The sequence below is a fragment of the Mchenga conophoros genome, linkage group LG3 (genome assembly GCF_057382185.1).
Source record: "Mchenga conophoros isolate Kocher_MC1m ecotype Shallow Benthic linkage group LG3, M_conophoros_male_GT1.1, whole genome shotgun sequence".
Lineage (NCBI taxonomy): Eukaryota > Metazoa > Chordata > Actinopteri > Cichliformes > Cichlidae > Mchenga > Mchenga conophoros.
In genome coordinates, this window is record NC_140528.1 from 26,771,533 (window position 1) to 26,796,088 (window position 24,556).

The following is a 24,556-nucleotide window of genomic DNA, read 5'->3' on the forward strand; positions in this document are numbered from 1 at the left end:
GGTCAAGATGTGACCCTGTGAAGACTCCCCAAAGCTGGTGCCAGGAGTCTAGCGGTCCATCTAAACATAAGGCTCTTAGCCCAAAGCTGACACAGCTACGTTTATCCTACCATAAAACAATAAGAGCAGGTACGACCTCTCCCATGCTCCCAGGATGTGGCTGTGAATGCCAGAACACTCTGGAATGCACACAAAGTCTTTGCAGACAACTAAGGATCAACCCTCTACCAACATGACATTGATTATAAAACTCTAAGCATATATGAGTAGATATTTCTAAGCATGAATGACAATCAACAATACAAATCTAACAGATCCTGGTGTTATTTGTCTCTCAGAAACAGCTCATAACTTCAAGTCATCCATGTCACCTAAAAGGTAAACCTGTTTCTCCATCACAGCTCTGATGGTTCAGTAAGGACATCTCCTGGTTTCATCTTCATGTTTCCCTCTCACCACATATCCAAACTGACATCATGACCAGCAGCTTTACAGCTGTGGCTCCAGCAAACATCAGCTGATACTAGAAATTAATATTAAATAAATTCTAACAACAGCTGATCAAACGTGCTGCTGTTGTTAAGCGCGACATCTGCTGGTTTCCTCTTTCTGGCGCAAAGTGGGCGATAAACAAACAAGAGAGCCGATCAGCTGATCATTGATAAGTTTCATGATTGAAGTAGCAACAGGAGAAGGAGGAGAGAATGAGAGAAGAAGAGGCAGCTGTGCAGCAAAGACACAGAATAACTCCAGCTTTGTGTCTTTTCCATTGTAGCTGAAGTCCGGGACAAACTGTTCCTTTTCAGCTCAATATTATAATATTTTCTCTGAATACGAGACGATTCTGTTTGTACGGGACGGTAAAAAGGCCAGCCTCCACCACTTGCTAATGTTACTAAATCTGTGGAAGCTCTGCCACAGCCACCACCAAGCAATTTTACACATCTGCTAACCAGAACGCTGTTTACTCGCATGTGACATCATTCCCAGGTCCGTGTTCCGATTTTCGAGGTAAGTCGAACGCAACACACGAAGTAACGAATAACGAGCCTACACAGTAAAATTCGGAGTGTTAAAATAACACTTAAAGAGTTAAATTTAACACTGGTCCGAGTCTATTTGGTCCCATTCGGAATTGGTGTTAAATCAACTCTTTCTATAGTGTTAAAATTTTAGAGTAAAATTAACTCTAAATAGAGTAAAATTTAACACTGAGTAACACCGCAGAGTGTTAAATGAACCCAACACTACTAGTAGTGTCATATTATTTACTCTATCATAGTGATAAATTAACTCTATTTGAGTAAAATTCCACTGATTTTTAACACTGAATTGAGTTATTTCAAGTTAACACTGGGGGTTCAAATAACTCTGATGAGAGTTGATGTTACTCGATACTGTGTTATTCATACACTTTTTCTTGTGAAAAATTAGCTCTCATAGAGTAAAATTTTAAATTAATTTTACACCAAGTAGTGTTACTAAAACTCTTCCTCTTCCAGCATGAAAACCTGGTTTCTAATAATGCTTTAAAATATAAAACAAGTAAGCAAAAACCACAACTAGATAATAGGTTTAACGGCTTTATTTTGATGTCAGGCTCAAAATATTAAAACATCTCATGTGGTGTACATAAAACACTACACACACAAAAACAGTCATAAAACACTTTAAAACAATGAATTTAGTTCGGCATAAAATGACAATATGGAACCACATACAGGGAGGAATCAGAAGTGCCATACTTCATTTGAAGATCAAATGGTTTGAAGTAACACAGCTCTTTTATGTTCAACACCTTCAGCACCATATTGGGGTGCATTCTGACCTTAAATGCATGATAATGGTCATCAAAACACAGGGTTTCCATCAGTTTTCCACAGAGCAATGCAATGTCATCTTTCACAACAATACTTTTGATCTTATAAAACACTGGAATCTCAGACACTACCTCTGTACAGATGATAAAGTCAGGGCGGTACTCTGTACCATGATGTTTTATCCACTTAGCTGATAAAACACTGGTAGACAACGCAGCTCCAAATTTTAAAGCAATTTCTGGACCTTCTTTCAGCTCTCCAAGTGTCACCATCTTTCCTGGTCCTAAAGCTAATCTTTCGAGGCTAAAAGACTCCCAATACATGGCCATACAACTTTGGTGTTTCTTGGCCAATGTCATTGTAATGTTTTTAAAGCTTTTTAATTGCTTCTTAAAGAAGTTATGTTTGGCTTCGTAACGCATGCACCACATGTGCAGAATTGGGCCAATATTTCGTATACTGCGAGGGTAATGTATCATGAAGTGATGCTTTGGTAGGAGACTGAGTGTAGGAAATAACTGCTTAAAGAGCTGATGATGATCAATAATTAAATGTTTGAGGTAGATGGTCATACCTTCTGACAGCACTGGTGAAAACACAATATTGACAATTTGTAGAAGCAGAAGTAGAAGATGCCAATAGCTATCACCCACCTGTACCAAATCGGCAAACATCAAAGGTACATTACGCAATAAGCACCAAGATTGAATTGCATTTAGTCCTAAATCATTACTGCCATCAAACAACTTTACCCTTGGTGGGCGATTTCGCTGCTGATTGAAGCCATAGTCAAAGGCATGTATTCTACCAGCAAGTTGTTCAGCACTTAGGAAGTTCTCCTGAATGTACTGCAGCACAAGTTTCACCTCTAACTGAGCAACTCCCTCCAAAATGTCATGCATGATATCTACAGAAAAATTGTTGGCTGTGTTGAAATATTTAAGTGAATTCAAGAGACAAGTGCGTTTCACACCACATACATGAGGTAGCGTAGGATCTCTTTGTACACTTTCACAGTGCTGCTTATGCATATCAAGAGTTCTTAGTGCAACACCAGAATCATCTTCACAGAACACACTTTGAAAACAATCCTTCTCAAGCAGACAAAAACGACAACAATATCGAGCTGCAAATGACTCCACGAACCCAAACAGACTATGCAAGCCAAGATTGTCCCCAGTGACCTGGATTACAGTGCCATGAACCAAGTGTTTAAACATGGGAAGTTTCAGTCCCTCTGTCTCAAGAACTTTCAGATCATTGACAAGTGGCTCAAGGATTGAATTAAAGCCATAACGCTTTGAGTCTTGTGCATGAAAAAGAGCACACAAAAGAATATTGACCAACAACGAATTAAAGATTGGAGGAAAATTCCTTAGTGTAAAGTATGTTGCACCTAATTTATGTACACCCTTTTCAGAGCCCAGGGGATTTGCAGTTTCAAAGTCATCATTTGTAAGGCATCTTTTTCTGCAGAAAATAGGGGACATCTTTTAACATAGGCAGCATCGATTAAGTCTGCATACACACCTTCTCTGGACATATTCCTCGACTTGAACATGTCGACAACATGGTGGTTTTGAAAGATAGTTTTCAGTGTTTCCAAAATAGGAACATATGCAAACCTATCGGTTACAATGACTTGATCAAAAGTCCCTGTGATCTTGTTTCTTCTACTGTCAAATCTTGTGCCAAGCACCATTTCAACAGGTTCAACAGTTGCCCATTTTTGTTTAAAGTGCCTATTTCGTTTAGCTTCTGAATTTAACAGTGTGAATGGGTTTTCAAAGTTTTTGAATGACTGCTCTAATTTCTTTTTACTTGAAGTGTCCTGTGAAGGTAGGCTCTGTAAAGCTGCATCTTTAGCCTGAGTATGAATCTCAAAAAACACTTCCTCCATTGAGGAGACAAAACTATTCACAGTAGATTGGCTTAATCCAGCTGCCCTGAGCTGTGCAACAGTAGAGGCACACATATCCAAAGTGCTCTTATTTGAACTTTTCAACATTTCAGATGTTGTGGGTGTTTCTTCTACATTAGTTGACACCACCTCCCTTGTAGTGCTAACTTCTTTAACTGCCACATCAGGCTGTAAATTAACATCAGTGTCAGCCTGTTGGTCGAAATAGTTAAGGTGTTTGGTATTTAAATGTTTTCTAAAACTTGCAAAAGTGCCAAACACACAGCCACAGTCACGCTGGGCACATTTAAGGCGAAGATTTCTTCCAGGTAAGTAACCATGGACTAACCGTAAATGCCTAACAAGCATGTTTGAACCAGTAAACTCAGCCTGACAGACAAAACACTTCATGATGGAGAATTAACCTTCAAGCCCTAACGAAGCAACCTTGTCCGTATTTCAGCAACTCTGGGACTTTCTTTGATTTTGCCAACATCTATATTGTACACAGTGGTTTGGATGAACGTGTACATGTTGTGAAGCATGGTGTTGTAAGATGTGCCAAACACAAAATGTGCTTTAAACAGTTCATCAAAAGCACCAAGTGAAGAGGTAGACTTGCATGGTATGGCATTCTTGTCAAGAATAATGAAGAACTGGTGGATGTCATGCTTTTTCACCCCAACAGCCAGGAGGTAGGGTTGAGTGCTGGTAGTGATGGCATCAAGGTGCTCTTGGATATTTGTTCCAGTCTGAAAAGACAAATACAGACAGGCAATAAGAATCAAGTGTTTCTTAAACTGGTAATTCATACCATAAAAACAGAAAAGAAACAAACCTTCTTGAAGACCACAAGATGCCTTTCTGCTTGAGAAGCTGACAGCTTTCCTGGTCTCTTCCGACCCTGACCAGATGGTGGAATCAGATGTAATAGCAATAGCATCGCTGAGAGGTCACCGTCTCAGCCTGAAAAAATATATTTGTTTTTAATAAAGTTGAATCATCCTCATCAATAACAAATTTCAATGCATCTGCACTGACAAAATGTTTGAGTAGACCCAAAATACAAAAGGACAGCTGTTCTGTGACAAACATTATATATCCTGTGAATGTTCTAATTAAAGAAATAACAGCTCACCAATGTCAGCATTAACTTCAGTGGCATCCTCAGGAGAGTCAGCAAGAGTTCTTCCAGGTCAGTGGTAGAAGGAAGCTTCCTGCCTTGTTGGATAATCTTTCTTTTGAATGTTGTTGGCCACCTCTCCAGCAACCTGCCTGATACATCCTCACCAAACATCAGTACAAAATCCTGTTCGATCTGTAACAGGGATAGAGAACAGAGAATTATATCTGCTCTCTGCAAAAAATAAAATGTGTTTACATTGTCAACGTAATGAAAAATATTCACCAAGCCTTTGATATCTTTGAAACGTGGAAACACAGACAGTATGTTGCTTGACAGCAGGGGGTCGAGGACCATGTTGTGTCGATAAACAAATGTCAACTTCATCTTCTTCTTGACTGTGTCTTCATCAGCTGAATGTTTCATCGGAGAGATTGCTTCCTTGCACTCATCCTCACTCAGCACGTTCTCTGTAACAAACTGCAACTCTCGTCTGACAGTTGGTCCACCACACTGGTCTTCACCCGATGATCCATCTCCTGGTGCTAGACAATATGAAATACAACTTTATCAAAACTAATAATAACATTTGATAACCATTATTAATACAGAACCACAATTTGGAGTTAAGGGAAAAAGGTTACAATTCCTCTGGCATACATTTCTTTTACCTGCCGTGGTGGTGATGTACTGCAAGATCAAAAGGAAAAGAACTAGTCAGCTTCCCTGGAATTCATAGAGATTTAAAATAATTTGAAAATGATAGTAAAAAAAATCACAGGGCCAGAAATAAATTACCCATTTTTTTCTGTCATGTCAGCTACCAGTATGTTGACCATTTTTCTTCTGGTTTCATCCACCAGGGACTTGGTCCGATTGTACTCATTTATTATACGTTCTCCACCAGGTTTGCTTGTGAGAATGGATTCCACCAACTGGAAAACACAATAAAAACATCCTACATGTTGATATAACCACTACAGTTCAGAACACTTAAACTACAAACAAAAAAGACACTATTAGAAGAATGTGGAAATCTGTTAGCTCCTACTTGCTTAGCTTCTGCATCCAGCTTCTGACGTTTCCTCAAAGGGCTGTCTGAAAGGATGACCGTATCCTGTGAATCTGATGAATGTGGCCATGATAACTGGAACCGCTCAGGAGACACTTCTGCAACAGATGTTTCCAGACCTTAAAAATAGGAGCAAAACAAATCAGTTAACATGGTCCCGCCATAGACTCATTTTATACACTCTTTGATTAAACAATGTAATAATGACACTAAAAAAAAAGACATCCAATGAAACACAAATCACTCAAACAAACCTGTTTCATATTTGATGGTTAGTACCCCGGTTGAGGGATCTGTTACTATATCCTCAAAAACAGGGGCGGAGCGTGGGGGTGGCTTACTGGGCTTAAGCCCGGGTTGTTTTGTCAGAAGCCCGGGGTCTTTTGGAGTGTAATTTTTTCATAGTTAGATGCCTGGCTGACAACTGCATAAAACAAAAAGTACACACAATATTCGAAGCACATAGTGCATACCGTGGGAATTTACGACTGTGCGTGAATCCCCCCTGATATTGGTATGATCCGAGCTCAGGCACTAAGCGACTGAGCGAGGGGGCGGGGCAGCTGCTGCCTGTGAGTGCGCTGTTGGAGAAACGGAGCCAGCCATACTAAGGAGAGCTGAAGTTTGACCAGGTACCAAAGAAAATCATTCGTACCGTACAAATAATGTAAATATGACGGTGAATCACGAAAGATTGATATCAAACTGATCACTTGACCAATATTACGTTACTTGCTCTTCAAGTGAATCAACAAATGGCGAAATGAAAATAACTCAAAATGTTAGAAATATTCCAGTGTTAGAAAATCTGCACTGCTCAGTGTTAGTCATTGTTAATCTTCAAGACTGACTAGGTTACTTTTAAACATATAACACTGTCAAAAGTGTTACTTTAACACTCAACAGTGTTGTATTTAACACTCAGAGGTGTGGCCCCATATAGACACTCTCCAGTGTTAATTTAACACTGGAGATTTTGCTGTGTAACAAAACAATACTAGAATGCCAGACATCAAGCTGTAGTTCTTAATGAACGTCTCTTGCTCTGTGCTATTCTAGGGTGGTTTGGGGGCCCTCAATTCTCAGGTTACCAGCCTAGGACCCCAGACGCTGCTGGTCCGCCGCTGCGTCCAGCCATCGGTGGGGGAACCAACCCCAGGTCAAAATTTGTCCCGTTAGACATCAACCTGCAGTTCTTAACAAAAGTCTCCTGCTCTAGTGCCCAGACACTGGAAGAATTTTGCACGACTGCCGTTTAAATTAGCGAACAGATGATTTAGGGTTCATCCAACATGCACACTTGGATGCAACAGGTGGTGCTTACCTTTAAGATTCTGTTAGACCTGTCCTCTGTTCGCCTCGTTTCATGACCCCATGATTACGATCTAATTCGTGTCTCTCAGCCATTTTGGATCCGGGTCACAGGCACCAATTATCGACCCCAATTCCTTTGTCCTCAGGCTTTTCAGAGAAGACGCAAACTCAGTGTAATCAAAACATATGCAATCACTTTACTCAATACAGTCTTCTTCAGTAACACCTTCAGGAAGGGAGATGTGCACAGCGTGAAAGCTTTCTGCAGATCTACTGCATTACTGACAGGATGAGTGTGATATACTCTGCACCCCCACTCCTCACGGATACAACAGGAGACGACCTTCAGGTCATCATCTAGCAGCACAAACATGAGCTACATTCTCTGAAAAGTCTGCACTAAAGCTCCTGTTTATCACAGTTTCATTTCGCCAGGAAATGTAATGACCTAAAGCACAGTATACTTTATATATATATAAACCCTTAAAGCCGGCCTTTAATATTACCCTTTAATATTACGCTTTAATATAGTCTTTAATATATACTTATCAAATAGGCAATTGGATTGTATTTTATAAGAGTTCCCAATAATATTTCAGTGTATTAGCTGCACTGTTATTTACTTAAGTTCAGTTTCCCCCCCTGATAATGCAGGATTTTATCTGAGGGTTTTTTCTTTTCCTTTTCTTTCTTTCTTTGTTTAATAAAATGACTCATGTGTTAATCAAATCAGAACACTGTTAAAACATGTTGTGAAATTCTTTATTTCTAATATTGTAAACTTGTGCCTAAACTTGACATTTCTGACATTTTCTCCAATAAAACTGTTGAATTTATCTCTTTGGGCTTGCCAGAGATTTCTTTTCTTTTATGAACATGCACACAAGGAAATTTAATTTGTCATTTATTACTGAACTCCATTTGTCATAGAGGATCTCAGCTCTATCCCCTTGCAAGTTTTTTGGTTCTCTGAAAAAGTGCAAATGTTAAGACATTTTGTAATGCAAGCTAAAAATACTCAATAAATTTATGTTGTCTGTCTTGTGTTTTTACAAGTGTAATTGCTTATTTCTAACACATTTTCTTTTAATATCCAATTCAAAACACAGTAGTTTTGGCTATTACAAGAGTTTGGGTGTATTAAAGCTTTGAGTCCTATTAGCTTAAAATGCTTAACATTTTAAAACTAATTATTAATTCCTAAAATGTATTGAGGTAGATTTGTACTTGAAAGTCAAAAGATCACGTAGAGAGTACCCGTCATGGGCGGGGTCTGTGACCCAGTGTTTGAGTGTTTATATATTTTGGTATTCATCTGTGTCCTAGTTTAGTTCAGCTAGTTCATTCTGAGGTTGCTGTTTAGTCCTTTGTTTCTTAGTTGTTTATGTCATCTCCTCCTGTATTCAGTCTCCCTGGTCCGTGCGTCTACCTGTCATGCGTCATGTCTGCGTGGTTATGTTCAGTTCAGCTCACGTCTAATCCCCATGTTTCCTGTTTTACTTTGAAAGTCTGTGTCTAATGTCAGTGTATGTAGTTTCACTTTCCCTGTCCTGTCTTTAGGTTCATGTGTATCATGTATCCCTTGATCATCCCTCATGTATATTTAGTCTCTGGCTGTCTCCCAATTCAGGGTCTGCAGCCTTAAAGGCCGCATTTTAAGGCCGATTACGTCACAGCGGCGCGACGAAGGCTGTCCCAATTCAAAGGCTGCTCGAAATGCGGCCCTCAAATGCGTCCTTCATTTCCCTGAATTTTAAGGCTGTGGCAGTGTAGACTTTGTGGCCCAACATATCCCAGAATGCATAGCGTGGCGGTGGGTGTGGATAAATTTGCAGAAAAAAACGGCAGATGAGGGGCGCCCGAAGAGTGCACTTTAAGTACTGAATATTATGTCACTTATTTATGTGCAAATGTTTAATAACGAAGAACATTAAACATTGCTGTTGGCCACATGTCGGCAAAGTCATGTGACATCAGTGACGTTTGTACTAACTTGGTTTTAAAGCCTTTACTTTCAAATATACGCCGTTCAATAGCTGAGCTTCATCAGAGAATGATCAAAGCTCATGTAGAAACAAACACATGAACAAAAGATTTTCTCCTTCATCTCTGTCACACAAAGCTGTATGACACGTTTCCAGCTGTTAGTATCATGGTTGCTAGGCAACTTGGGCAGCGCGACGGAGGCTTTTTTTTTTTTTACTTTATTGACAAACAACAGTATCAGCGCAACGTCCCATTACACAAGCCTCGCACTTCCGGCCTTAGCGGTCTTTGAGTACGCGGCCCTTGAGGATCGTTGAGGCTGCAGACCCTGGATTGGGACACAGCCTCTGTGTTTCATTCAGCCTGTGTCGCGTCGTCTGTGTTCCCACCCTCCATGTTTTCATGGCCAGTCTTTGCAGTCATGGTCATAGTTCTCTGAGTCTCCATAGTTTATCACAGTATTAGTTTCCCAGTTTAGTTATAGTTTAGTTTAGTCACTGTGCTTCTGCCTTCTTTAACCTCTATGTTGTCGGCCATAATAAAGGCTCGCTTTCAATTTAAATTCACTCCGTCTCCTCACCTGTGTTCGCACCTGGGTCCACCACACACACCACCGCACGGCCTGCCTCCACAGACCGCGACAGTACCAAACCAAAAATGTGGATATAACAAAAAAACATTTATCAGTGTAACTTCAATTTTTTTATCCAAATCAGCTACATAAATTATGTTTATTTAACTTGTTTTTTTGTTTGTTTTAGTTACTTAAAATATTTTATGTAATCAGTTTAGCCAAAAGTTTTGAGTTAAATTAACGCATTGGGTTTTACAGTGTGGATTTTCAGCTACTTTCTTGTTGCAATTTTTTAATTTATCAGTGACAGAATAAAAAATCATAGCATCAAAATAAAAACTGGTAAACTTGAACAAATTCCAGGAAGGATATTACTGAAGTCAGATTGGATGTGAAGGAACGTACTAAGATGTAAAACTAGAAGTACAAATATCTTACGCCCACAAATAAACTGACTGCAACAAAGGGTCCAGTATTTTGTTTCTAACAGCTGGCAGTGCATATAAAACACCAGGACACCACCACAAGGTAATAGCGGTGATGTACTGATGTAGGTTATCGTCGACATCATTGACTCTACAACGATTCAGCACAGAATTTTAAATCGGGCCAAACTCTCAGCATGTGTCGGGTTTGATCTCTGTTCTGGAAACACAACTGTGACATGACTGTGTTTGATTTTCTGCTGTCAGTATGAGATAATGGCAATTAAAACACACAAAGAAACAAACTCTGCTGCTTAATCATCGATTTATTATGATATATTATTAGAATGAAATGACAGAATGGAATCACATTGAATTTTGAAATCAGAAGACAGAGAGATCCAAACAACATTATTGTTTAGTGTATCTGGATTTTGGATTTACAGACAGATGAAAAATAATCCCAGCAGGTGATTAACTTCCTGTTTTACTTCTGAAAAAATAAAGAAAAAGCTACAAGACAGCCCAAACAGGAAGTTTTCAGCTGGTACACCTTTCACATGGAGAAAAGCAGATGACCTCTGAAGCTGGTATGATAATTGTAATCATCAAATATCCTTCCACCAGCCCAGAGGCGCACATACACCTGATCTTGAGCATCTAGAAGCAGTGAGCCACCATTAGAGGCACTTGGAGAAAGTGTTGTCTGATGTTCCCATGCCGTAAAAATGAGCTCTTTATTCATGAACAACCTAGCAGCTGTAGGATATGCAATGTCTCCGTGTCCATGCAGGGTCAACTCAAAGTTGTAGACTCCTCTGACTGGTGCAGTGAAAATACCTGTGGGACATTTGTTTTTGCCATATTACATGAAAAATCAGCTGTTAGAACATCTGGAACATCAGCAAAGCAGAGAAGTGACATTGAGTGTTATTACCTGTGTAGGGGTTGTAGGCATTTCCAATGTTTGTGACGACGCGTTTGAAGATCAGAGTAGTCTCTGTGTTAAATGGTCCAGTATAAGTTCCACCACCATGCTCCACCAGAGAGGCTGAGAAAGCCACCTGTTTGGCTGAGAGAGAGAGAAATGTCATTATTTTAAACTTCCTGTTTTACAGTTATACCTCCTTTGTACAGGCTGTGAATTCAAATACTACACGTTACACAAACCCCATTTGGTAAATGCGTTACTTTGATATAGTCTTGAAATATTAGTTTATGTAGATATCATGTTGAAGAAATGTCATCGTGTTCACTGCACTAAAAACAGACTGTTGTGAAACTGTAAGTTAATGATTCTTCAGTTTGTCAGCAGCACAGAAAATACAGAGAGTGATAGTCTAATATTTAGACGAGCTTTGTGCTGTTTCATGTTTATCTGTTTTACATTATTGTGAAGCACGCTTTTACCGTGTTAAGAGTGCTATATACATCAATAAAGTAAATTAAAGTAACAGTGTGATGGGTCACCACTGCTCCACCTTCACTCCTTTTTTAAGGCGCTGACTCCATTTTAATTCCTGTACTTCACTAATAATTCGATTAACTTATGTAAGCCTTCTTAGATTATCAATCGTATTTACCACTATTAACAGTTAATATTCTTTATATATAAAACATTTGTCTAATGAATTCTAAACTAGAAGCCGATTATTGCCAGCATGGGCACATCAGGATGTGCCAGTATCACCAATACTTCATCAACATGATTAGAGAGGATATTTGGAGCAGCATGTGACATCAGCTCCCATTAAACACTTCAGATGTCATGGTCCGGGGTGTGCGGCTGCAATTTTCAGTCAGGCTCCTGAGTCTACCTGGGATCCGCCCCTGGGCAGGGCCACCTCCAGTTTCTCACACCTGGAGCTGATTTGCAGCCAATCAACCCAGATTGATTTAAGCCTCCCACTGACCTTCATTCACTGCCAGTTTGTCATCAATCCATGTTGGTAGCTGGCTCTCATGTTTCAAGCTCCCTTTGTGAATAATCTTGATAACCTTACTTTCTTATGCTGTAGTTCCTGGATTCACCTTCTCTCAAACCTCTGGCTCACGCTTCTCTCTCGGACTCAGGATAACAAACCACCATTTTTGAAATCACTCGATGCCTCACCTGCCTGCCCGCTGCCACCACACTCTATCAGCAACCTCTAGATCTCACCTCAGGTCAGCCTTTCCACATTGCTCAGCTCACCCTCCACTCATGGCTCTTTTGCTCCTCCTGCAAAGTGACTGCTAACTGCCCTGTTCCAGGCTGCATCTCAGGCCCATTTCCCCTTTCTAGTTCCACGTCCCCCTAGCCATGTTACCCAGGCCACGCCACGTCAAATTCTACCTTTCACTGCTTTTTGTTCTTGACACATTTTCTAAGACTGAGTATATTGTAAAGCTACCTGCCTTCTCTGTCCTGGGTTTCTGCACCTCAGTCCAGTTTTGGTACTGACCACTCGGTCCCGTGACATCAGACCGTGGTCCTGCATTGCCTGCTCTATATGTTGCTTCATATCATGATTTATGTGAAGAAATGAAGCAGTTTTATTTCAAAGTTGTTATCCCTGCTGTCTCTTCAGTCTGTTTCTCTCACTCCATATAAAAGACAAGTTATTGAAGATGGAACCAATAACTATGCAATTCAAATGCATGACAAAAGTCATGCTAAATCACTTCCCAGTGAATATATTTGCAGTGCTTATCTGTTTGTGCTGACAATTAGACAATTTTATTTCAACAGTTTACGTTCAAACTTGTGTCATAAACATAAATATTACAACATCTCTATAGAAATTCTGCCCTTGAGGATTTGCACACAGTACCTTGTAGCCGCTGCTTCAGCTGCTCAATCTCAGTCTTCTGTGTCTCCACTTCTTTTAGTTTTGCTTCTTGTTCTGACAAAACAAAAGGAAATGGAACATGGTTGCACAGCTTGTCTTCAGATTGCTTTAGTGTTCCTGTAATTAAGATTCTGTCTTTACATGATCAAGAAATACAATTCTGTTCTTTAAAATAACTGGAACACAACAGCGGATCATATGAAGGCTTCTTGATGCTGCTGTCTCTCACTAACTAACACAATTTAGTACCTCGATTCTCCTTTTGAAGAAGTGTGATCTGCTCTTTCTGTACAGCCAAAGAGGCGACTATCCCTGTCAGCACAGCTTCCATGTCACTTGTAAATGGCTGTAGGAGCGCAATCTTTTTTTTAAGAATGACCTCATCTTCAGCTGTCTGAGCTGCTGAGATAGAGCAGGCCAGAAGCAACACAGAGAAAACCAAGATGGTCTCCATCCTGTCTCCAGAAATCTGAAGTTCAACTGTCTCATCTGCAAATCTGACCTTTTTATGATATGGCAGCAAGAGGCAGGACTCTCATCAGGTTACTTCCCCACTCCTCCCAGTTTGTTAAAAAACGAGGAAGTACTCAAACATGACTGGAATAGTGAACTCATCAACCTCTGTGTTTTGGTTGACTGCTGTTAAAACAGGTCAGTTGAATTTAATGCTACAATTTCCAAATGGGGAAAATGCAAATGGTAGCACTGCGCAGGTGTATACACACTTTGTCACAGTTACCTCTGTGAGCAACACACAACACAACCCCATGAATAACAAACCCCTGGTAGATTCACAAACATAAAAATGGCATTTAAAAGGTTAAACCATCAACCTCGGATGTTGCTGTCATCTTTCTGCTCCTGTCAAAGGAAACACATAAATTCATCCACCCTTTCGTCCTGTCTAGGTGGAGGTTAACCTTGAGTCGTGGTCAAGTCTTGTCAGCTTTTACCAGTCAGTCAGTTTGTTTTTATTTCCATCCATTCATCCATTCTTTCTTTCTTTCTTTCTTTGCTGATAGTGGAACCCATCGTCGCATTTAGATTTTAATGTGGAGAAACTCACTTGCAACGGTTTTCTCGACAGGTTGTATAGCGCTTTTAATTCCCGTTGTGCAGATCTGCTTAAAGAAAAGAAATTGACAAACAGAAATCAGTGCACTGTTCAAAAAATAAAAATGAAAAATAAAAGATAAAAGATAAAACTACAAAACAAAAGTAGATGAAAAAACCGAAGCCCGGTCTTAGGACTTGTCACAGAATATTCTTTCTCTTATAGGTGAGAAAACACCAACTCTAAAACTTGGTGCCATGGTAAAACCTTCCCCATACTTCAGAAACAAAAACAAAACCAAACAAAAATCTGCCAGTTTCACTCATTCAAACTCTGGCTGCAGGACTCTGTTCACCCTGCTATCATGTTCCCCAAAATAATACTAATTCAGTCGTCTATGTGTCAGTTCTCACCCCACTCGATAAACCAGGCAGGATGATGGTAACAGTGTTACCTACTTAAAATTGTGTTTGATCCTAATGAGCTTCATTCCATGTGTGTGTGTTAGTAAATGGTAAATGGCCTATATTTATATAGCGCTTTTCTAGTCCCTAAGGACCCCAAAGCGCTTCACACATCCAGTCATCCACCCATTCACACACTGGTGATGGCAGCTACATTGTAGCCACAGCCACCCTGGGGCGCACTGACAGAGGCGAGGCTGCCGGACACTGGCGCCACCGGGCCCTCTGACCACCACCAGTAGGCAACGGGTGAAGTGTCTTGCCCAAGGACACAACGACCGAGACTGTCCAAGCTGGGGCTCGAACCGGCAACCTTGCAATTACAAGGCGAACTCCCAACTCTTGAGCCACGATCAGTATATGAATTGTAGACTCATATACTGTGGTTTGAGATTTAGACTGGTCTAAACTGGTTTCAGGTATGAACTGGTCTGTGAGTGGGAGTCCTCTCTCTGCCATCTATAATCCAGTTTTGAGATCCTTCCCAGACGCCTTAACGCCCACTCACATCCTGGGCCATCTGATCTCAGGAAATCACATGATAAGGTGGGGCCAGGTTTCACAATGAACACACCCGAAACTCTGGCTGATTGTGACCCACACCCAGTTTCACACCTTGGCTCAGGCGATTAGAGGATCATCAAGGGGTCCTTTTGTCCCTCTGTGGGGGGAAACTCCCACTAGGTTAATATCTGGGACTCTCCACCATTTGACCTTAGAACTGAAGAAGCTTCTCGGATGAGAGGTGAAACGTCTTCAAGTAACTTAAAGAAGTCCAGACGCTTTTCTTTGCAAGCTCCTTTGACCTCTTTGTCCCGTGTCTCTCTTTGTCCCACTGTCTCTTTCATTGCCATCTCACTCCAAACTCAGACAGTCTTCTCAAAAGTCCTTCACACACAGTGAGGTTGCAGCTTGCTGGAAACGCATCTCCATCCATCCAATCTAGATGGTGGTTCTTCTCTTCCTGATGCCGTTTGCCCACAGCGCTGCTGGACCTCTCTGCTCAGATTGTCTCTTGGCCTCCTGTCCACTGTTGATGTTCATGCTCATGCTTCTGGAACTGCACTCGGTGTCTTCAGGGAGAGATTAGCTTCCTTGGAGCTTGCTCGTTCAGGATGAGGACGGGGAGCTGCAAAACAATTCAGCCAAAATTCTGGCTGAGTGTTTCTATTTTTTCTTTCTAATGATCTTAACCTTTTCTTCCGACTGCTGCCCGTGGAGAATTGATCCAGGTCCGTTCCCCACCTGTAAACGACAGACTGAGAGACTTTCATTATTCACTGTGACTGCATATGTTTTCATCACTCCTAAAGCAACACATCTCTGCTTATTTTGTTTTGAACTCTACTGACTTTAAACCCCCAAAATGTGAATTTTTATTTGCTCTTAACCGTGAACACAAATCTTTGTCCTTTCACCCAACAGCTCAGTCAACAGTCAGCCATCAAATCCTCCATTCATCCTTGAATACTTGATCACCTTTAAATGTCACTGTTAATTTTAGCAATTTATTTTCATTACCTTAACACTAATCCACTGTTTTAGTTTTCTTTATTTACTTTAGTTCACTTTCTCCTATTTGATCACTTTGATTTCTTGACTATTATTATTTCACAGAACATCAACTGACCTACTTTTCTCCCTCTTTTGTCATCCAGGAATTCACACACACTCACAGCCTGGTCACTCGCCCCCACCTTTCTTTCTCTCTCACACACACTCACAGCCTGGTCACTCGCCCCCACCTTTCTTTCTCTCTCACACACACTCACAGCCTGGTCACTCGCCCCCACCTTTCTTTCTCTCTCACACACACTCACAGCCTGGTCACTCGCCCCCACCTTTCTTTCTCTCTCACACACACTCACAGCCTGGTCACTCGCCCCCACCTTCCTTTCTCTCTCACACACACTCACAGCCTGGTCACTCGCCCCCACCTTTCTTTCTCTCTCACACACACTCACAGCCTGGTCACTCGCCCCCACCTTCCTTTCTCTCTCACACACACTCACAGCCTGGTCACTCGCCCCCACCTTTCTTTCTCTCTCACACACACTCACAGCCTGGTCACTCGCCCCCACCTTTCTTTCTCTCTCACACACACTCACAGCCTGGTCACTCGCCCCCACCTTTCTTTCTCTCTCACACACACTCACAGCCTGGTCACTCGCCCCCACCTTTCTTTCTCTCTCACACACACTCACAGCCTGGTCACTCGCCCCCACCTTCCTTTCTCTCTCACACACACTCACAGCCTGGTCACTCGCCCCCACCTTTCTTTCTCTCTCACACACACTCACAGCCTGGTCACTCGCCCCCACCTTCCTTTCTCTCTCACACACACTCACAGCCTGGTCACTCGTCCCCACCTTTCTTTCTCTCTCACACACACTCACAGGCTGGTCACTCGCCCCCACCTTTCTTTCTCTCTCACACACACTCACAGCCTGGTCACTCGCCCCCACCTTCCTTTCTCTCTCACACACACTCACAGCCTGGTCACTCGCCCCCACCTTTCTTTCTCTCTCACACACACTCACAGCCTGGTCACTCGCCCCCACCTTTCTTTCTCTCTCACACACACTCACAGCCTGGTCACTCGCCCCCACCTTCCTTTCTCTCTCACACACACTCACAGCCTGGTCACTCGCCCCCACCTTCCTTTCTCTCTCACACACACTCACAGCCTGGTCACTCGCCCCCACCTTCCTTTCTCTCTCACACACACTCACAGCCTGGTCACTCGCCCCCACCTTTCTTTCTCTCTCACACACACTCACAGCCTGGTCACTCGCCCCCACCTTTCTTTCTCTCTCACACACACTCACAGGCTGGTCACTCGCCCCCACCTTTCTTTCTCTCTCACACACACTCACAGCCTGGTCACTGGCCCCCACCTTTCTTTCTCTCTCACACACACTCACAGCCTGGTCACTCGCCCCCACCTTTCTTTCTCTCTCACACACACTCACAGCCTGGTCACTGGCCCCCACCTTTCTTTCTCTCTCACACACACTCACAGGCTGGTCACTCGCCCCCACCTTTCTTTCTCTCTCACACACACTCACAGCCTGGTCACTGGCCCCCACCTTTCTTTCTCTCTCACACACACTCACAGCCTGGTCACTCGCCCCCACCTTTCTTTCTCTCTCACACACACTCACAGCCTGGTCACTCGCCCCCACCTTCCTTTCTCTCTCACACACACATTTTACTCCTCGTTCGTTCCGCCTGTGACCCCGCCCCCTCGAGGCTGGCTCACACACACCTCATGCTTCTCGCAGTCCCATTCAAACTTTCTGCCAGACACTTCTGCTGATTCAGGACAACGCCCCAGACGGTGTAGGATTATAATATTATTTTATGCCATGTTAGACCCCTAATTAAAGATTGTGAATTATTATGTAGTTTTAGTTTGCATTATTCTCCTGAATTAGAAGAAGCTGATAACTATTGCATTAGTTAAACTGATTTGCATTACATTAGACTGCTGATTTATTGTGAATGAATGATATTGTTTTATGATGTTATAAGAAATACTGTTTGCAGAAAGTCATCGTCTTATTTGTCTGATTAGAAGAGAACATGCTGGAGTTTTCTGCTCCATCTCAGCAGGAGCAGATAAACAGGGAGCCAAGGTCGTAGCTTAGGCGCCGTGTGAGAGAAAGCATGTGAATGTTTAGGCTTTTATGATAAGGTGGAGGCACCAGAGGCTATAAGAGTTTGAGCAATGCTCCACCATTTTGAGATCTGAGGCTGTCTGCATCAGTGTCCATCTCCCACGCCTGTGATCATTAAAATCATCGTTTGACTCAACCCGGCCGGACCAGTGTTGTTATTGTGGTTTTTCCTCTTGTATCCATCCCCAATATTTGAATCCAGAACAGTTAGTGTTTTTCTGTTCTGCTTCATCCCAGCAATAAAGCTGTGTATTTTGAGTTTCTTCCGCTTCCTTGAGTCCTGCATTTTGGGTCCTCTCCTCCTGCCTGCCTACACACAGACATGACAATTTGTCAGGTTGTATTTAAAAATGAGAATGTTATTTTCCTTCAATAACATTTTCTATTGTCACAAATAATCACAAATACTTTTGTATTGTGTCTCTTTTCCACAGTTTTTCTTCTGGTTTCTTTTACAGCACATGTCTGATAGAACTGAAAACAAAACTATTTTTACAGCACACACCTGCACAATCACTTAATCTGTGACATGTTGTTCGGTTACTGACGAATTTTCACAACCAGCAGTGATATTTGTCCAATGTAACATGTTTCTCTGTCAGATGAACCACACTGCTCTCTCTTTCAATTTCCTGTCAGTAGCCTTGTCATGGTCTGCGGTGGGTTGCTGGAATTTCCATAAGGCTCCTGAACTTACCTGGGATCCGCCCCTGGGCAGGGCCAACTCCAGCTCCTGCACACCTGGAGCCTATTGCAGGCAATCAAGCCAGATTGATTTAAACCACACGTTGATGTTCATTCACTGCCAGTTCGTCATCAACACATGTTGGTAACAGGCCTTATACTTCAAGTTCTTGCTGTGATCTATCTTGTTAACACGACTCTCTTGTGCTGCAGTTGCTGTATTCACCTTGGCTCACGCTCCACCTCCGGACTCAGGATACCAAGCAATCATTCTGAAAATCTCTCTGTGCCTCACCTGCCTGCCCTCCTGCCATCACACTCCATCTGAAGCCCCGGATCTCAGGCCAGCCTTTCCACGCCACTCAGCCTCCCCTGGATTCTCATCACCCCCCTCTCAAACACTCCAGGTCCCTAACTGCAAGTAAGAATTGCTGCTCTTACAACTGGCCACTTCAGAGCTGCCTCCACTACCTCCCTAACTCTATCTTCTCTCTTCAGTGTGACTGTTCCCTGCTCAGCTCCACTCCACATCTCAGGCCTCATTCCCTCGCCCTAGCCACGTTCCCCAGGCCACGCCTCGTCAAACTCCACGTCTTATTGTTTTTTTGTCTTTGCTACGTTTTCTTTTTTGCACTTAAACCTAATAAATTGTTACATCATCTGCTGTCTCTGCTCTGGGTTTCTGCACCTGAGTCCTGTTCAGTACAGGCCACTCGGCCCCGTGACAAGCCTTGCTGCAGATAATCAATAACCTGACTCATGAAGACTAGAAAATGAAAACTTATTGGTTGTAATAGCTGTGTTCTTCCACAGTGCAGAGCTGTGCACACTAAAGGGAAAACATTTCCCTGCAGAGCTTTTAGCTGATGACACATGTCATCACATAACTGAGACGAAAGTGAGTGGCTGTCAGGACTCCTGTCTGAGATTCTGTTTACTTTTAACCAGGAAAACTGAGATGACGGGAAAACATCAGCACCGACACAGACACACACACACAGACACACACACAGCTTTATTCTTCACCTCCAGCTTCATCTGGATAGTTCACATGGATCAAGATCAAACTGTCTTGATTATTAACGTGTAACTTTATTCAAAAACATTTTACAAAGTGCTCTAAAAGATTAGCAAAAAACATATTTGGTTGTAATAGTCATTTGGCCCAAACGCCAGATTATATACAGACAATACATATATAGTACCTGATAGGTTTGTAGCATAAACCTATTCGCTGGAACGTTAAGGACAATCTGCTACGCAGCAAAAAGCAAGACACAAGGCACCAAAGTTCTCTGGTTTACTCATGCATGAGGAGACCTGCCTGGAGCCAAGCGTCGTCCCACCACTTGACCTCCGTCAGACTCTCAGCCAGGCTCCCCATAGCACTCCTTTTATTGTGGTTAAATGAATATGCATAGGGTCATTAACATATAGCATCTTACATAGGTATACATGTGAACAAAGAATACTGTGTGTGTGTGTGTGTGTGTGTGTGTGTGTGTGTGTGTGTCAAATCAAATCACTTTTATTGTCACATCACATGTGCAGGCACACTGGTACAGCACATGCGAGTGAAATTCTTGTGTGCGAGCCCCACAAGCAACAGAGATGTGCAAACACAACAACACAAACGAGCAAAATACAAGAATGGCCAACCTGAAACTAATAAATATATGTACAATATATAATAGTGTATGCATTCCTGGATGTGTATACTAAATGTTTTCCTACGTGTGTGTGTGTGTGTGTATATACACATTTTTACAAATTAAATAGTAAAAAAAAAAATAATAATAATAATAATAATAAAATAAAATATAAAAATATACAGAGTTGAATATGTGCAAAACAGCGGCATTACTGTACAGTGTGTAGTGCATAATGTTGAATGTGTGTGTGTGTGTGTGTGTGTGGTACTGCTGATCAAAGGGTCATATACGTAAAAGCACAAAGGCAACATCCTTGGTCAGGAAGAGGGTAGACCCCCCCTCACCCTAGATGGTTCACCCTAGATAACACGGTGAGGAAGTCCAGCAGTTCATCTATATGTAAAGAAGCACTTAAACTAAAACAGACATAGCTACAATAATCCTACCATAAAACAATAAGATAAGGTACGACCTCTTCCCATGCTCCCAGGATGTAGGTGTGCATTCCAGTGTGGAATACACACCAAGCCTTTGCAGCCTGTTAAAGATCACACAACCTACCACTACACAATTGATTATACACCTCTAAGCATGTGTGGTTAAATATTTCGTAATACAAATGACAATAATAAAATCTAAACCCATCAGTACCCAATGTACATTATCGTACTAACCTAAATCACTAAACGCCCTAAAGTTATACTAGAAGTTCTAACATAAAATGCTACTCCAATACATGAAGTCAGTGAGAACTGGAAATAATAGCACTTCGATTACAAGTTTTGAAAAATCCTTGCAACACACAATCCTTGCGTCCGTTTGAATACAGAGAAAGGCATTAATATTTTTAAAGAGCTTTCAATATTATTCCAGATTTGTGGGCCTCTGCATGGTCACACTGTAGACACAAAATAATAACAAGAAGGTGAAATCGAGGTGTTTCCTGCATGTGGACGTCTTATGGCCTGAGCTCTTATTGGCTGTTGTGCATGTGAGTTATCCTGTGCAGACAATGTGGGGTTAATGAACACCGGCTACTAATGTCTGCCTCATTTCCCTGATAAATTCTTCTCTCCTCTCTCAGCTGCTCATTAAACACCTGACTGGAGTCCATGTTGCTGCTTTCTTCAGGTTCCTGCTGCTCGTTAGCTAAATTTGATTCGGTTCAGTTCAACTACTGAGTAAAACAACGTAAAACCACACCGACAGCTCTTTATTTCACTTTATTTCTACTTCCTGTATTTCATTTAGAAGTAGGATTGTGTTTTAGTTGTGCATTAGTTTTAGTTTCTAAAATGTTATCATCTTTACCCAAAGACAAAAGGAGGGAGGAGGAGAGGAAGCCATCGATCTTTAAACTGCGTCACTCATTTCTTTGTGTTCTTAACTTCTACTGTAAAAATAATATATTCAGTGAACCACATTTAGCTGTCTTGGCTCTTTGGTGTTATGGAGTCACAGCCTCTGTGAGGACAGGGTTTTGGGGGTAGGTGACAGGACGAGGGACTGTTCAGAGTTGCATGTAAGCCCTTAACTCTATTTTCTGGTTTTAATTCTGGATAAATTCATCCAGATGTCTAGAAAGGAGAGCTGCACCATCCAAAGTGGGATGGATGCCATCTTCCTCAATAACACCAGTTGTTAACATCCTTCCTCACTTGAGGAGCCCTCCTCAGTAGTTGTTGGATTAAGAATGGTCTTTAAATTTTTATATATTTCCTTCTTTTGTCCTTTCAGTGTTTTCTGTAGTTGTTTAATCGTGTCTTCATCTGCCAGCCGATGAAGGAGAGGTCCACAGTAAAGTCTGACAAAGCAGAAAACCACAGTTAAAGTTAATGAAGTGGGTTAAACATCTGTGGAGCACATCATTAGTCTGCTGTTTACCGTGCACACTGAGGTTCTGGTAGAGGGGAACACAGCAGCTGGTTCAGGTGGAGGCTCTGCCTCATGCAGCACTGCCATTGGCTGAAAGCATGAGCCACACGTGGCTGCCAGTTACGCACACCTTCATCCTTTAAAGCTTTCATCTTCCTCTCAAACTCGTCCTCTACAGACAAAGTAAGACAAAGATTTGGTGCCCAAGAACCAGAGACCAGCAGCAGTTTCTCTTCTTGTTCAGACTGATGTGGAAGCATCAGTGCTGCTGCTGTCACACAAAATCTGTTTAGAGGAACTCTGAATACAGGAACTCTGACTACAGTCCATCTGCTGACTGCTTCTTACACCAATAAATGCATGTCATTGTAGATATCCATCATGTTACCCAGTGAGACTAACCTGGACCATCGGGCTCACACACTAACCACAGCAGGAGAGCATGGAGGCAGTTTACAGTTTCAGGCTTTGGGTGGTGCTGTAGCTTCTTAAACCAGAAAACAGTCACACAGACTGGCAGCTTCAGCTGGTCGGGGATGTTTTCTAAGTCTGAAGTCTGAACCTGCAGAGCTTCCTCAAACACCCTGCGACGCAAACGCTCAGGAGCCTGCACAGATAAGATGCTCACATGTACCACAGAAACACGTCTGCCTGTCAGAGTAATTAAACACATATTTAATGATTAACCTCAGTACCTTATGCAGACGCTGTAGTTTCAGTTGTTTCTGTTCATCACTGCTGGGAAGTATTGATGGGACACGGTAGTATTTGATCTCTTCTCCATCCCTGCCATATTCATTAATCTCACCTCCTGTTAACAGTCCATAGAAGTACTGTCTGATGCGGTAAGCAGCTGTGTAACTACTACTCTGTGAAAAGTCCTCCACAAGTGGGGTCAGCAGGATTGTCTTCCAATCCACAACACTTGTGACAAAAGTGGTGAGTTCTCCACGCTCAACTTTTTCACACACCCATGGTGGCAACTTAGAACTTGTTTTTTCTGGTTTAACATATTTTTGAATGGCGAGTTTGAATGTTTGGTTCTCTTTTTTACCAACATGATTTAAAGCTTTACTCAGAGCACGTTCTCTCTTCTGTGAGTCGTCCAAGCCATCCAGGTTCACTTTACTTAAAAAGCCGAGCATACCATCCAGTCTTTTAATGCTGCACTCACCAGGTGAAGATGATTCCTTTGCAAAAGCGCCATAGTCTTCTAATCTTGAATAATCATTTCCTGCTATTGAAGCAAAGACTGGCATGAGAGCAGGGTCCAATTTAAAATGCTCACAAAACGTTGAACGTGTGTAGATCTTAGCAGGAATTTTTCCATCTTCTTCTTTTTTCCACTCAAAGTTGTCGAGATAAAGGAAACCTTTGTGCACATCAAAGATGTAAAAATCTTTGTCAATGGACAGCACAGCACATTGTTTCTGATTTGCAGCAGAAACAACCTCAGGGTCTGCCTCTCCTAAACACACTTTAAACTCTATGCCTTTTTCCCTTAAGATTTCTATGAAGACATCTTTGACCAGAGGTGGTAAGACACTATATGTCTCTGGTACAGTGCCGTCAGGCTCTGTCTCTGCTACTGTCTTTGCTTTTTTCAGTTTATATTTTAGACGAGACACATTGTGTTCATGCTTCTCGGGCCCTGAGCCTCCATCCAGGATGACGTACGGATTGACTTCACAGTCCTGCAGAGTCTTAAAGAACTTGCAGACCTCATGTTTGAATCCAGGATAATCCCCTCCACAGCGCTGGTCCAGCTTTGGATCGGATGTATAATACAAAGAATAGTACAGAGCATTACCATCAATGATGAGACCTGTTTTTTCTACCTTAACGTCTTCGCAGAGACACAAACCATCTATCATTTTCTTTAATGTTGAAACCTCCATGATTCCTTAAAGTGTGGATGAAGATGAGCGGTGGTTCTTGTGCTAATGCCCTTCTGTCTGCAGATATTTGTACACCTACTAGAGTCCACACCCACACCGACGCAGCGAGTCAAACCTGTTTGGACTAATTTAACATACCTAACTTGCTCTTTTGGTTTCATTTCTTTATTCTTCATGTTGTGATTTTCTGTTTCATTTCACTTT

General features: G+C 42.0%; 2 protein-coding genes and 1 pseudogene across 2 annotated transcripts; all 3 read right to left on the minus strand.

Moving 5' to 3' along the window:
- Positions 1 to 3,870: 3,870 nt before the first annotated feature.
- LOC146577929 (uncharacterized) lies at positions 3,871 to 5,972 on the minus strand (annotated as a pseudogene).
- A 4,557-nt stretch (positions 5,973 to 10,529) lies between these two features.
- On the minus strand, positions 10,530 to 13,511 carry LOC146577930 (complement C1q tumor necrosis factor-related protein 3-like). The gene is made up of 4 exons (XM_085268519.1): positions 13,295 to 13,511; positions 13,028 to 13,099; positions 11,152 to 11,286; positions 10,530 to 11,054 (listed from the first exon to the last, which is right to left on the minus strand). The coding sequence occupies exons 1-4, from the start codon at positions 13,497 to 13,499 to the stop codon at positions 10,771 to 10,773; spliced, it is 696 nt and encodes a 231-aa protein (XP_085124645.1). The 5' UTR covers positions 13,500 to 13,511; the 3' UTR covers positions 10,530 to 10,770.
- An 8,557-nt stretch (positions 13,512 to 22,068) lies between these two features.
- On the minus strand, positions 22,069 to 24,352 carry LOC146577931 (single-strand DNA endonuclease ASTE1-like). Its single transcript, XM_085268479.1, has 4 exons — positions 23,150 to 24,352; positions 22,857 to 23,061; positions 22,464 to 22,626; positions 22,069 to 22,383 (listed from the first exon to the last, which is right to left on the minus strand). Exons 1-4 carry the CDS (start codon positions 24,350 to 24,352, stop codon positions 22,221 to 22,223), a joined length of 1,734 nt encoding a protein of 577 aa, XP_085124605.1. The 3' UTR covers positions 22,069 to 22,220.
- Positions 24,353 to 24,556: the final 204 nt, after the last annotated feature.